This window comes from Bos javanicus, chromosome 25, assembly GCF_032452875.1.
Source record: "Bos javanicus breed banteng chromosome 25, ARS-OSU_banteng_1.0, whole genome shotgun sequence".
In the NCBI taxonomy this organism is placed as follows: Eukaryota; Metazoa; Chordata; class Mammalia; order Artiodactyla; family Bovidae; genus Bos; species Bos javanicus.
Window position 1 is genome coordinate 3,699,099 of NC_083892.1, and position 14,311 is coordinate 3,713,409.

General features: G+C 49.2%; 1 protein-coding gene across 8 annotated transcripts in view; it reads left to right on the forward strand.

The window, feature by feature from the left end:
- Positions 1 to 14,311, forward strand: part of C25H16orf96 (chromosome 25 C16orf96 homolog) — a 59,441-nt gene that overhangs the window by 20,007 nt on the left and 25,123 nt on the right. For 2 of the 8 annotated variants that reach the window (XM_061402489.1, XM_061402486.1), the window contains exons 1-4: positions 1,191 to 3,719; positions 12,625 to 12,729; positions 13,849 to 13,929; positions 14,130 to 14,216. In XM_061402489.1, coding sequence (XP_061258473.1) covers positions 3,297 to 3,719; positions 12,625 to 12,729; positions 13,849 to 13,929; positions 14,130 to 14,216 — 696 coding nt within the window. In that variant the 5' untranslated portion in view covers positions 1,191 to 3,296. Of the gene's footprint in view, positions 1 to 1,187; positions 3,720 to 12,624; positions 12,730 to 13,848; positions 13,930 to 14,129; positions 14,217 to 14,311 lie in introns of those variants that run through there. The other 6 variants (XM_061402491.1, XM_061402492.1, XM_061402488.1 and 3 more) reach the window with 5 other exon arrangements.

Below are 14,311 nucleotides of genomic sequence, written 5' to 3' on the forward strand. Positions count from 1 at the left end.
TATGTTTTGGAAATTAAGCCATTGTCGGTTGCATTATTTTCAAATATTTTCTCCCAGTCCATAGGTTGTCTTTTCCTTTTGTTTATGGTTTCCTTTACTGTGCAAAAGTTTGTAAGTTTGATTAGGTCCCATTTGTATATTTTTGTTTTTATTTCTATTGCTTTGGGAGACTGACCTAAGAAAACATCGCTGTGATTTATGTCAGAGAATGTTTTGCCCATGTTCTCTTCTAGGAATTTTATGGTGAATGACATGATTTTTATTTTACTGTCAATATTCATTATTTATTTGGCTGTGCCAGGTCTTAGTTGCAGCAGGATCTTTGATCTCCGTTGTGGCTTGCAGGGTCTTTAGTTGTAGTACAGGAGTTTTAGTTATGGCAGGTGAACTCTCAGGTGGGCTAGTTTGAATAATTTCACGGGCTGGTAGGGAATTGAGGACCCTCAGGTTGAGGGTGGGCTGGAGTGCAGCTGGTCTGACTCAAGGGGGATCTATCACGGTGAGGGGGTGCTTTCCTGCTGAGTGGAGATATGTCTGATGAGAGCAGGGGAAACCAAGGGAGCCTGTGAGACCAAGGATGTCAAGGTAAGTAGCACCTGAACTGTTAGTCTACGGGGAGTTCCCTGGTGGTCCAGCAGTTAGGATTCGGTGCTTTCACTGCCATGGCCCAGGTTCAATCCCTGGTTGGAGGACTGAGATCCCATCAGCTGCACACATGGCCAAAATAAATAGAAATCTTGGTCTAACCTCACAGTGGGGACCCCTGGGGCATCTCACAGGAGGGCTAAGGCAGAAGGACTTGTTCTGGGACTCAGCCCTTGTCGGGCGATGTGGGGAGTGTTGTGATGCGGTTGGAGTGGGCTGGTGTGGTTGGGAAGCAGGAGTTCTGTGACTGGTGTTCTAACCAGTCTTACTGTGAAGGCTAGAGGGACAAAGCCAGTCTAACGGTCTAACTGGTCAAGAAGTAGCCACTCAGCTCAGCCAGGACAGGGGCCGTGTGGTTGTTACTGAGCCCAAGGTCTTTCTGCTCAGTAAATCGGGAGCTGAGTTGTTGGAACAAGGAATGATGACTTAAATTGGAAACCTAGCAGACAGAGGGCCTTCCCAGGTGGTGCCAGTGCTATAGAACCTGCCTGCCAATGCAGGAGACATAAGAGACGCAGGTTTGATCCCTGGGTCGCGAAGATGCTGGAGGAGGGCATGGCAACCCACTCCAGTGTTCTTGCCTTAGAGAATCCCATGGACAGAGGAGCCTGATGGGCTACAGCCCATAGGGTTGCAAAGCATTGGACACAACTGAGCGAATGAGCACATGCAGCAGACTGAGAAGATGGCAGACTGGTGTCTCAAAAACACCATCTTCCCTCAGTGGAAATCCGGCTCCTGTTTATACAGGAGGGGGTGGGGCCCACTGTGGCACCGACCAGTGGCTGAGCAGGACCACTAATGGCTGCTGGTGGACAGTCGCTCAATATCGGGTAGCTTACTTGGGGGAGGGGCCCGCTGCAGCACCAACCAATGGCTGAGCAGGGCTGCTGGGGTGGCTCAAGCCTGGTGGGTATTACACCCTGAGCAGAAAGGTGCTGCACCAAAAAGAGGCCAGGTCTGAAGAAGTAGCAGCCAGATATCGTGGTGGCCACTCGGAGGCAGCTGAACCCACCATTACTGGGACCTCCGTCTGAGGTGGCAGGCGCCATGGGCTCAGCCCGATGCTGGCTTCAAGGGTCACTGATGAGGTGGCCTGGGAGCTGGAGTCCCCAGAGTGCAGCTCCTGCCTGCCTGTTTATGCAGTGGGTGGAGGGGGGGACGGTCCGGTGGGCTGGGCGAGGCCGGCCCTGTGAGGAGAGGTTCAGTGGAGCGGCCCCTGGCTTAAGGGCGTGTGGCCCCTGCCATAGAGGGAGGAGGCCTCCCTCGGGTTGGGACCGGGAGGCCGCTGTTACACATGGTCATGTTTGTAGTTTGGACGACTTTCTGTTCTTGGCTGAGTTCAGGCATGACCGGGACTGGTCTTGTTAGGTCTTGAGCTCATCACGGGGCACAGCAGCCTTGTCAGTCAGGGCTCCTGGGAAGTTACCATCACAGGAGTGAACTCCCGCCTAGCAGGGCCAGTTCCCCGTCCAAGCTGCCTCTCTCCTCTTTTGCACCCCCTTGTAGCTGAGGGTGGCTGAAGTCAACCCCAGGATGCTCATCTCAGTACCTAGAGAGAAGCGTGCGGGGCAGGAGGTCATTAGCTGGACTGTGTGTGGTTAGACCTCCTGCTTTTGTACATGTGAGCTGTCCAGTCCTCTCACTGAGCAGGCCCTGCACTTCAGGCTTTGGACAGCGGACATCACCCGCCACAACGCAAGTGGTTGTCAGAAACAAAATGGGCTGTTGGTTCTAGTACCAGATCCTGAAGATAGAGACCTTGATTGCCAAACCCAGACCATGAAAACCACCCCAGAGTGAGGCTGGTCTTTCCCTAGAGACTCTATTGACTTTTTTGGAGGCCCATCATGAACTGCATACTTGATCGATGGTTTATGTGAAATTTACACTGATGCTACAAAAAGTGTCTGCTCCAACATGAATTCTCTTCAGTTACACAAGGAGAAATTCAGGGCTTGCTTCGGTATCTGCTAGTGAACTGACATTTACTCAGTTTGTTGGGCTCCCAGAGCAGGAACCTAGGGTTTCCTAACTCCAAGGAGGAGTCCTGATTCTAGAGGCTTCCGAGAAGTGAGTTGCTTCTCTCTCACCCCTCTGCCTGCTTCCCAGAAGGGGTCATCGGCTCTTACATAACTGAAGGACTTGAATTAAGTCAGCCTGGGGACTTCCCTGGAGGTCCAGTGGTTAAGAATCTGCCTCCCAAAGCAGGGGACACAGGTTCCATCCCGGGTCAGGGAACCGAGATCCCACATGTCACAAGGGCAACTAAGCCTGCCCGCTACAACTACCAAACCTCCGTATCTCAACTGGAGAGAAGCCCCAAGCGACTCAGCATGCACAGCGTATTTATAAAAGACGGCCCATGGGTCTGTCGGAACATTCCTCAGTGACTAACTGAGCAGCTACTCTGCCCACCCTAGGCTCTCGGAAGCTCACCCATTCGCCCACATTCTCTGGTGTCCTAGCAACTGGAAAGTGATCTGAGCTCCAACCAGGGCAGAAGCCATTCTCTCCCTGACCACTGTGACTTGCAGGCTCCCCAGGAGCCTGAGTACCTGTCCGTGCCACCCAAGGGCCCACTGAAAGCCACCATTTGTCCCCACGCATGCCCAGAAGGCCGGCTGGGGCCAGCCCATGACCCTAGCAAAATGAGCTTCTCACTCAAGTTCTCGGAGCTGGTCAACATCGCCATCCCGCAGTGCGGGGTGGTGAACTTCAAGGCCCTGCACTTCCTGCTCCACGGCATCCTGGAGCACATCCACATGGCGGAGCTCGAGAAGGACCTCTCAGGGGATGAGGACTTCCTCCAAGCCTCTGTGTCAGTCACATTCCCGTCACGGGAAGGGGACGCCCAACCCACCCTCAGCCCCCTAAAGAGGCTCGGCAACATCTTCGACCACCTGGTGAGCCGCGTGGACATGCTGGAGAGCCAGCTGGCTGCGCTGAGGGACATGCCGTCCACCGCCCAGCTGGTGGAGAGCAGCCAGGGCACCAGGCAGCCCGCCCAGGAGCTGTGGAACCTGATCAGGCTCCGGAAGAAGGTGGAGGGCAACGAGGAGGCTGTGGCCAAGGTAAGCCACCCAGCCTCCAGACACGGCCCTTCACCTTGACTCTCCTGCCCGGTGTTCAGCCCTACCCGCCCCCCATCACCCCCGATGAGAGGCCCTTCCCTTAAACGGGGAGGGATTCGGCTTTGGTCTCAGGTGGAACCTTGAGTTTGCAACCTGAGTGGCCAGGTTTGCATCCTTCATCAGTGTAGAGGTAAGAAGGCCACAGTGTCTGGAGGGGGCGCATACACAGAGACAGAAAGCTGATGAGTGGCTGCCAGGGGCTGGAGGGAGCAGGGGTGGGAGGAACTGCCTAGTGGTTACGGGGTTTCCTTTTGGGGGTGATAATGAGGTTTTGGAACCACATAGAGCTGGCGTTTGTACTGTATTGTGAATGCCCTAAATGCATTCACTGAACCATACACTTTGAAATGGTATGTTATGTGAATCTCACATCAGTGGAAAAAAAATAATAATCGAAGACCTATAAGATCTGCAGGTGAAGAAACTAAAGTGTTAGTTGCTCAGTCATATCTGACTCTTTGCGACCCCATGGACTGTAGCCCCCAGGCTCCTCTGTCCACAGGATTTTCCAGGCAAGAATACTGGAGTGGGTTGCCATTTCCTTCTCTGGGGATCTTCCCAACCCAGGGATCAAACCCTGGTCTCCTGAATCACTGGCGGATTCTTTACCATCTGAGCCCCCTGGGAAGCATAGGACCTACAGGCGAGGAAACTGATAGCCAGAAACGTTCATGGATTGGCTGAGGGTGCAGAGCCCGTGACGGTGGAACAGGCAGTGAGCCGAGGCCTCCTGTTTCAGGACCCACCTTGGACCACTCGCTCGCCTGCCCCCCACGCCGCACAGTTATCCATCTGGAGCTGTAGCCTCAGGGAAGAGTTGGATCTTGGGGAATAAATACCCTGGCTCCTCTCTCCTGCCTTCCTCCCATGGCCACACAGCAGGGCCAGAAGTCAGAGCACCCCGGGGTGTGGAGGGCACAGCTTGCTGGCAGCTCCTGGGGGCACTGAGTGGGGGCAGAGGATGGGTATGCGGGGGTGCCAGAGGACATCCATCACACGGAGGGACCATTTCACGACGTCTTAGGTTGACTCTCGTGTTTAAATTTATTTTTATTTTTAAAATATTTTTATTTGTTTGGCAGCTCGGGTCTTAGTTGCAGCATGTGGGATCTAGTCCCCTGTAACCCAGAGATGGAACCTGGGCCCCCTGCATAGGGAGCATGGAGTCTTAGCCACTGGACCACCAGGAAACTCCCCAACACTCTTCTATTTTAAATTGAGGTGCAAGTCACGTAGCATAAAGCGAACAACCGCGTGGCATTTTGGCTCATGGATAATGTAATATGAGCACCACCCCCGCCCCCTTCTAAACTGTTTCCGTGGCTCCAAAAGGAACCCTGTGTCCATGTCTCTTCCCCATCCCCCTACAAGACCCACCTGCTCTCTGGCTCTGAAGATTTACCAGATCTGGGCATTTTGCATAAATGGAATTGTGTAATATGTGGCCTTTTGTGTCTGGCTTCTCTCTCTGAGCACCAGATTTCCCAGGTTCACCCACATTGTAGCCTGGGTCTGTGCTTCACCCCCTTTTATGGCTGAATAGTATTTTGTTGTAGGGACAGACAACATCGGGTTTAACCACTCAGCTGTTGACGGGCATTTGGGTTGAGACTCTTTCTAAACAAAGGAGTGTATACTTTGAAGGACGCAGGGGTTTCTCAGCAGCAGCAAAAAAGGAAGAAAGTAGGTGGGCGGGCCTGATAGGGTGAAAGCCTTCACTTCAACCTACATCTTGAATATGGCTTTAACACGTCTCAGCTTCCAGCCACCAGTCTCCAGGTTTTCTGATTATAATTTTTAGGTAAGAGAATGAGACAGCATACCTGGGGTCAGACGTCCACTCCTAGCCGGACAGGCAGGGTGGTGCCTAAGAATTAGAGCCCCCCGGGGCCTGTTCCCGCTGCCTCGACTAGCAGGCACCCCAGACGGTATCCACACACAGGGGCCACCAGGCTTTACATTTAAGCTGAGAAAGGTGGGAACCCCGGTGCCAGGGTTTTGTAGAGATATCAGACAAGCCTAACTCCCTTCCTAGAACCCAGAGTCGCTGGGCCACAAGGAGGACAGGCCAGAGTTCACCAGTCTGACTTTTCTGGGTCTCATGCCCCTTCTCCTCATTTCCCTTTTGCCCTAGCTCCCCGACTGGGCCCATCCCCGGGGGAGTGATCTTGAGAATAAGAGCTCACTGCGTGCCAGGTGAGCCAGGTGCTACATCTGTTCCTCCATCAATCTTCTTAGCGACTCTTAAGAGGCAGGTGCTGTCATTATCCTGAGCTTACATATGAGGAAACGGAGGTGCAGAGAGGTCAGGGTTACAAAACGGGGAGCCAGACTCAGCCTGTGCTGAGTGGGCAAGCGGAAGGCATAGGAATGTGGACGCTGAGATGCCCTGCCACTTATCACCCGGAAGGGTGAGGGGCGGCCGTGGCTTCCTCCTTCCAAGATTGTTACAACAATTAAGCAAGATAAAGCGTGGGAACTGCTCAGCACAGAGCTGGATGTCTGTTCTGGCCAAGGTGGCCTGATGAGATGAGGGCAAAGCGGCGCAGTGTGAACCGTAAATCCCCGTGCTCAGTGAGAGCCTCTGGGCACAGAGGACCGCGCTGTGCATGACTCTGTTCACAGGCAATCTGCCCAGAATAGGCCAGTCCGTAGTGACAGAAAGTGGCGGTTGCCAGGGGCTGGGGGTTGAGTCCTGGTGGGAATGGGCTTTCTTTTGGAGGTGATGAAAACGTTCTGGAACACTAAACAGTGGTGATGGTCGTACACACTCGTGAATGTGCCGAACGCCGCCAAATTGTGCACTTTAGTATTGCTTTGTGTGTTTTACCATATGCACAAAAAGCAGGGGTTGGCAGAAGCAGTTAAAAGAAAGAAAAAAAAAAAAAACATCATCTAACCCATATGCTGTCTCCAAGAGACACACTTTGATTCAAAGACAAACAGGTTGGAAATAAAAGGATAGAAAGAGACATTGCACACAAGTAACCGCCAGAAGAGAGCCAGAGTGACTGTACTAACCACAGACAGATAGACCTTAAGACAAGAATTGTTACTAGACACACAGCAGGCTGCAGGGGTGGCTGAGGGCAGGTTACACAGGCCTCAGAGCTGCATGGTGTCTGAGGTGTCAGCCCCTCCAGAGCAACCTGCCTTGATGGATGAAGGCTTTTAGAAATCACGATTACCCGGAATGTCCCAGCCAGCTCACACAGTGGACTGGTGGACAGGTTCGGAACTGGTCACGCCGCCCTCAGAGGACTACTTGTACACCTAGGAATATCCCCACTACCGTTACAGAATGTCACCAAGTCCCAGCCTGGCTGAGGATGCTGGGGTTACCACGGTGACCCATTGTTAGGGTTGCCATGGTAGCTGGTTCTAGGGCGGTACAGGCTGCTTAGCTAAGAGTCTGCAACCTACCCCCACCATCCCCCCCACCTCCGCCTGCATCAGTCAGTCTGGCAGACCAAATGCCACCCTTTATGGGGAAAGACAAGCCTGCCAGCCCCAGCATCCATCCCAGACAGGGTGAATGGCGCCCTGGAGACTAAGGCAGGCACCCAGGGGACGTCTGGAGAGATGGCTTGGAAGGACCTACAGGCATGGCATGAGGGTTGGTGCTCCTGGTCAGCACACTGCCGGGTTTGGGGGCTCAGGGGCGGGACAGCAGGGCCTCACTAAGCAGGCTTAGATTGCAGTTTCTAGCCCTCGGCATGGTTGACATCTGGGGCCAGAGGCTTCTCTGTGGTGGAGAGTGTCCCGTGCACTGAGGACACTAAGCATCCTTGGCCTCCAGCCACTAGAGGACAGGGCACCCCTCAGTATGACAACCAGGAATGTCTCCAGACTTGGCCAAACGCCCACGGGGGCCAGACTGCCCCATTGAGAAGTGCTGAGTTAGAAAGCATGGGCTCCTGGCTCACTGTACATCGTCTCCATAACTTCCATGGGGGTGCCGACCCAGACTTTGGGCGCCAGGGAGTCTTCCAGAATCACAGGTTCCCAGGCAGCCCTGACCAGGAGCTCTAGAAAGTTGTTCAGAAGACCCTGCCTGTCTCCTTGAGGCCTCGGTTATCTCATCTGTGATGATAACCCCTGCTGGCCGGCCGCCACCAGCCTCACGGGGGAAAATGAAGGACCATTGTTTGTTATTTAATATTAAGATTGTTCGGGCTCACCCTATTTCCATAAATACACTCGTAGGTCCCACTGTGCATGCTAAGTTGCTTCAGTCATTTCCAACTCTTTGTGACACTAAGAACTTTAGCCCGCCAGGCTCCTCTGTCCCTGGGAGTCTCTAGGCAAGGATACTGGAGTGGGTTGCCATGTCCTCCTCTAGGGGATCTTCCCAGTGCAAGGATCGAACCCGTGTCTCCTGAGGTAATTCTTTACCTCTGAGCCTTTGAGACCAGCGCCTCTTGAGATGAGTCTTCCTCCTCTCTGGTGCAGCCGTTGCCCTCAGGGCAGCCAGGCCATTTTTCCTGGGTTTGCCCTGCACTTCCCCATGGGAGGGAGGTTGATACCTGCTCAGGTTACTCAGTCCTCCTGGTTACACCTGGAGAGACAAGGGGAGGGGGAGAAGTCCTGCATGGATGGGGGACCTGGTCCTTGTAGATTCCTCTGAAAAGCATTTTTTCACCTCCAGCAGATAAGGCCTTGGAAAGCTGGTCTCTTCATACCATTATCACTCCCAGCAAAATTAACAATAACTCATGAATACTATCCAATAGACAGTGTTGACAGTTTCCCCCAGGTAAAACAAAAATGCTGTTTTTTAAAGCTTTATTGAGATAAATTCCACATAACAGAGAGTTCATCCATTTAAAGTGTATAGCAATGTTATATACCAATTATACTCAATTTATTATTTTTTTTTAATGTGGACCATTTTTAAAGTGCTTACTGAAGTTGTTACCAAATTGCTTCAGTTTTATGTTTTGGTTTTTTTTGGCTGCAAGGCAGGTGGGATCTTAGCTCCCAGGACAGGGATCAAACCTGCACCCACTGCATTGGAAGGTGAGGTCTTAAGCACAGGACTGCCACGGAAGTCCCTGTACCTCAATTTAAAATGAAGTATACAATGCAGGGCTTCCTACGTGGTTCTTGTTGTAAAGAACTTGCCTGCCAATGCAGGAGACATAAGAGACATGGGTCCAGTCCCTGGATTGGGACGATCCCCTGGAGGAGGGCATGGCAACCCACTCCAGTTATTCTTGTCTGGAGAACCCCGTGGACAGGGGAGCCCGGTGGGCTACAGTCCATGGGGTCACAAAGAGTCAGACATGACTGAAATGACTTAGCACACACACACGTAGAATGCAGTGATTTTAGTATACTAACACGTGTGCAACTTTCACAGTCAGTTTTAGGACATTATCAACAACCCGGAAAGAACCCCCTTAAACCATTAGCTGTCATTCTCCATTCCTGTGCCTCCTTGAGCCCCATTCCTCACTTACCATAATATCTTTAGGTTTATCTGTAGCATGTATCAGTAATTTTTTTTTTTTTTTTTTTTGCTAAATGTATTTATCAATTGTATGGGCTGCAGTCCATGGGGTTGCAAAGAGTCAGACAGGACTGAGCGACTGTCACTAACGATGTTGAGCACCTTTTCGTGTGCTTATTGGTCATTTGTATATCATCTTTGGAGAAATGTCTGTTCAGATCTTTGCTCATTTTTAATTGGATTATTTGTCTTCTATGTTTATGGATTCAGGCTGCTAGCATTTTGTTGAGGAGTTTTGCATCCATATTGTAGTTTTCCTGTGGTGTCTTTGATTTTTATCAGTGCAACACTGGCCTCATTATAGAATGAGTTAGGAATTCTTCTGTTTTTTGGAAAAGTTTGGGGTTGTTTTTTTTTCTTACCAGATCTATTATTTATTTATTCATTCTTAGCTGCACTACATCCTCATTGCTGTGTACAGACTTTCTCCAGTTGCAGTGAGTGGGGTCTACTCTTCGCTGTGGTGTGTGGGCTGCTCGTTGCGGAGGCTTCTCTCGTTGCTGAGCACGGGCTCCAGGCGAGTGGTCCTTGTACTTGTGGCGCGTGGGCTTTGTTGCTGTGTGGCATGTCGGGTCTTCCTGGACCAGGGATCAAACCTGTGTGCCCTCCATTGGCAGGTGGATTCTTAACCACCGGACCACCAGGGAAGTCCCTGGAGAAGTTTGTTAACACATTATTGATCCGGGGATTTTTGTAGAAACGAACACCGGTAGCGTTAATACGTCTCTAGTCAGTAATGTGTTAAGAGTTGGTGTTAATTCTCCTTTAAAGGTTTGATAAAAGTCACTGGTGAAGCCACCCGGCTTGGCCTTTTTTCATGTGCTGTTTTTGTTTTGATAATTCAATCATTTTACTTGTTTCAGGTCTATTCAGATTATCTATTTTTTTCTTGAGTCAGCTTTGGAAGTTTATGTCTTTCTAGGAATTTGTCCATCTTATCCAACTTATCTAATTTGTTGGCATACAACTGTTCATAGTATTCCTTCATAATTCTTTTTATCTCTGTAGGGTCAGTAGCGGTATTCCCTATTTCATTTCTCATGCTAGTAATTTGAATCTTCTCTTTTTCTCTTGGTCAATCTAGCAAAAGGTTTATTGTTGATCTTTTCAAAGAACCAGCTTTTAGTTTCATTGATTCCCCGTGTTATTCTTCATTTTCTCTTTCATTGGTTTCCACTCCAGTCTTTATCATTTCATTTTTCCTATCCCTTTGAAGTTTATTTTGATCTACTTTCCCCAGTGTCTTAAGGTTGACGGCTAGACTGTTGATTTGAGATCCTTCTTCTTTGTTAATATAGTCACTTCCAGCTAAAATTTCTCTTTAAGCACTGTGTTAGCTACATCCCATAGGTTTTGGTGTGTTTGTGTTTTCATCTTATTTATTTTTTAAAAGCTTATGTATCTATTTGTTTGGCTGTGCTGCACACAGGATCTTCGGCTGTGGCGTGCAGACTCAGTTGCAGCATATGGGCTCTAGTGCCAAGACCAGGGACCAAACCCAGGCCTCCTGCCTTGGGGGCAGGGAGTCTCAGCAACTGGGTCTCTAGGGAAGTCCTAGCATTTTCATTTTAACTCATCTCAAAGTGTTTCTAATTTCCTTTGCAATTTCTTCTTTGACCCCTTGTTTAGTTAGGACAGGGCTGTTTAATTTCCATATATTTGTGAACTTTCAAATTCCAAATCAAATGCTACTGATTTCTAATTTAATTCCATTGTTATATATTTTTGTTATACAAAAATCATACATTTTGTATGACTTCAGTCTTTTTAAATGTACTGAGTTTTGTTTTACAGCCTTAGTATAGGCTATCCTGTAGGATGTCCTGTGTGCATCGTGCCGCTGTTGAGTGGAGTGTCCTACAGATGTCTGCTACATCCAGTTGGTCTATAGTGATGTTCATATCTCCTGTTTCCTTGATGATCTTCTGTCTAGCTGTTTTATCCATTATTGAAAATGGGATATTGAAGTCTTCAACTATTTCTCCTTTCCATTCTCTCAGATTTTGCCGCATATGTTTTTAGGGCTTCCCTACTAGGTGTATGTATGTTTATAATTATTATATCTTAGGACTTGGCTGATGTCCAGTGGCTGAGATTCTCTGCACTCCCAATGCAGAGGGCCCAGGTTCAATCTCTGGTCAGGGAACTAGATCCCACATGGCACAACTAAGGATCCGGCACACCACAACTAAAAGATCCCTAGTTGGAGAACTAAGATCCCACATGCTGCACAGCACAGCCTAAAATTAATAAATAGATAATAAAACGTGTCTCTTATAGATAATATGAGTTGGATCATATTTTCTTATGTATTCTGCCAATCTGTGCCTTTTAATGTTTACATTTACATTTAATGTAATTCAGTTTCAACCATTTACATTTAATGTAATTACCCGTGGACAGAGGAGCCTGGCAGGTTGTAGTCCATGGGGTCACAAGAATCAGACATGACTTAGCAACTAAACCGCCACCACTGCCGCCACAGATAAGAAGGACTTCTGCCATTTCACCATTTTTTATTTGTGTTAATATGAATGCCTAACTATGCACTATACCCTCTATATACATTACCACATTTTTTCATACCCATTTAATGATCGAGGACTTCAAAATCTAGGAAAATGCAGTAACAGCCCGGGTCATCGGTGGAGCTGAGCTATAATGCACCCATTAGCACTTGCTTTGAAGTCTCCTCCCTCCTCCTCTGGCTTTTCCCCTTACCTCCCAGGGTGAATCTACACATGCAGCCATAAGGACCCTTTAAAAATGTAAATCCATTGAAAGGATAAATAAAATTGACAAACCATTGTTAGTAGAAGGAAAGAAATCTTAAAAATTAGAGCAGAAATAAATGCAAAAGAAACAAAAGAGACCATAGCAAAAATCAACAAAACCAAAAGCTGGTTCTTTGAAAGGATAAATAAAATTGACAAACCATTGTTAGTAGAAGGAAAGAAATCTTAAACATTAGAGCAGAAATAAATGCAAAAGAAACAAAAGAGACCATAGCAAAAATGTAAATCCAGTAACTGCCTTGTTGACCCTCCAGTGGTTCTCACTAAAGGGCATGAGGTGTTTCATGATGAATGACTCCTGCTTACTGAACACATTCACACCCAGGGTTGCCCCCTTCCCACTTAGGCCCCCTGAGAGCTCAGAGCACGACTGACATCACTGTCATTTTATGACCTGTGAATATGTTCCAGCCTCGGCCTTGGAAGAGTCAAGAAGACTTCTAGAACCATGACCATCACCAGAGAGCTTCCACACTTTACCTGTCTTTTCCGCTAACTACACTCTACTTCACATTTTCCTTTCCTCTTCCCTCTTCAGTCCATAAGAACCCTGCAGGATCTGCTCACAGACATTTATGCACTCAAGGTCTCCGTTGAAACCCTCGGGAAGGAGGTGGCCATGCTGAAAGACGTGTTTGAGAAGGTAGATCCTCCCCAGCATCCCTCATAGTGGTCCTGCTGCTTGAACCTCTGGCGGCTGGGGTGACCAGATAGATCCAAGAAGCCTATTCTTAGTCAAAGAACACAGATATGGGGGCAAGAGAAGGGGACTGACATGGCCCAGCCACTTGGCCCATCCCACTGAACTCTGCAGTTTCCACCATGACCCTCATCCTACTGTGAAAAGACATTTGTGAGTAACAGAAACCTAATTCATTCTGCCTTAGGCAAAATAATTTATTGTCTCGTTTACTAAAAATGTCAGGAATGCTGTCAGGTACAGCCAGATCAAGGTGCTCATACCACATCAAGGTTTCTCCTTCAGTGGTACTTTCCTCCAGGTTGGCTTCATTCTCAAGTCCTAGAAGCTGCAGACTTAAAGTCCATCAACTTAGCAGAAAGAGAATACTTATTCTTTGTCTGGGAAACTTTGTTCACACTGAAAAGTAGAGTAAACCTTGCATAGGCATATGTTCTATCTCCTGTAGCCATAAGGATATCAACCCAGACATTACCATGATGTGAAAGGATATGGAATCCCTGAAATGTAAGGTCACAGCCGGTGAGTCAGATCTGGGCTCGAAAGCCAGGCCTCCACACCCTCCAGCTAGTTTTGTGGCTGAGGTTTTACAACTTGCCCCCAGTAACATTATTTACCTTATCATCCCTAATGTACAGGTCAGTGTACACATTTGGTCATCGTGGCAACTCTGAGAACTTCATTCTTGGGCTGGGTAGCTCCCCTCTGTAGCAGCAAGGGGACTGTCAGGAAACTGTATTATGAAATGCTAAATAGGATCCTTGGTCAAATCTGTTTGGCAACAATGCCTTCTCAGCCTGCTTCTTGGAGATTCTTAATGTACTTTGGTCTACTGAAGGCTCTACAATGTCCTACAGTACAGAAACCCCTTACATGATTTTTAAGCCTAGCATTTCCCATTTGCCCAAGGAACCCTTTCCCACTCCGTGAGAAACACTTGTTTTGGAAACTGTTCTTCCCTCTCGGTTTCTCAGTCTAAGGCCTTGCATTTGCACTGGGGAAGAACCTGGGCTGGGACCAGACCCTGCACACTCTGGCTCACAGGCTTGGCTCATTTGACAGATCAGTCCACAAAGAATAGACGCCTTCTCAGAAGATTTGAGAGGGCAGAACCGGAAGATGAGTGCACTGCAGCGGGAAGTGGTGAGGGTCCAGCCCCATACTCCCACCCCAGATCCACGCCCTCCAGGCCCAGGGGTGCGTGGCAGCAGGGAGGGGGGAAGAGGAGAACAGTCTGGAAAGGCCCCTCTATTTGCAAGTGTGGAGGAGGAAGCCACTGAGAGCACCGTACCCTCTGGGTTCACAATCCTTGTTCCCCACCTCCTTCCCCATCCCACCTGCAGACTTCTCTCCAGAGCAAGGTGACTGCCATCCCCAAACCCGAGGACCTGGTGCTCTGGAGCAGTCTCCATGAGGCCATGTTCATCCCAGTAAGTGAAGGATGTGGCAGAGGGGGACCGGGGTCAGGGAGGGACAAGTGACAGGGTAGGGGGCAGGGTGACCATGAGCTGGTCCAGAGCAGCCC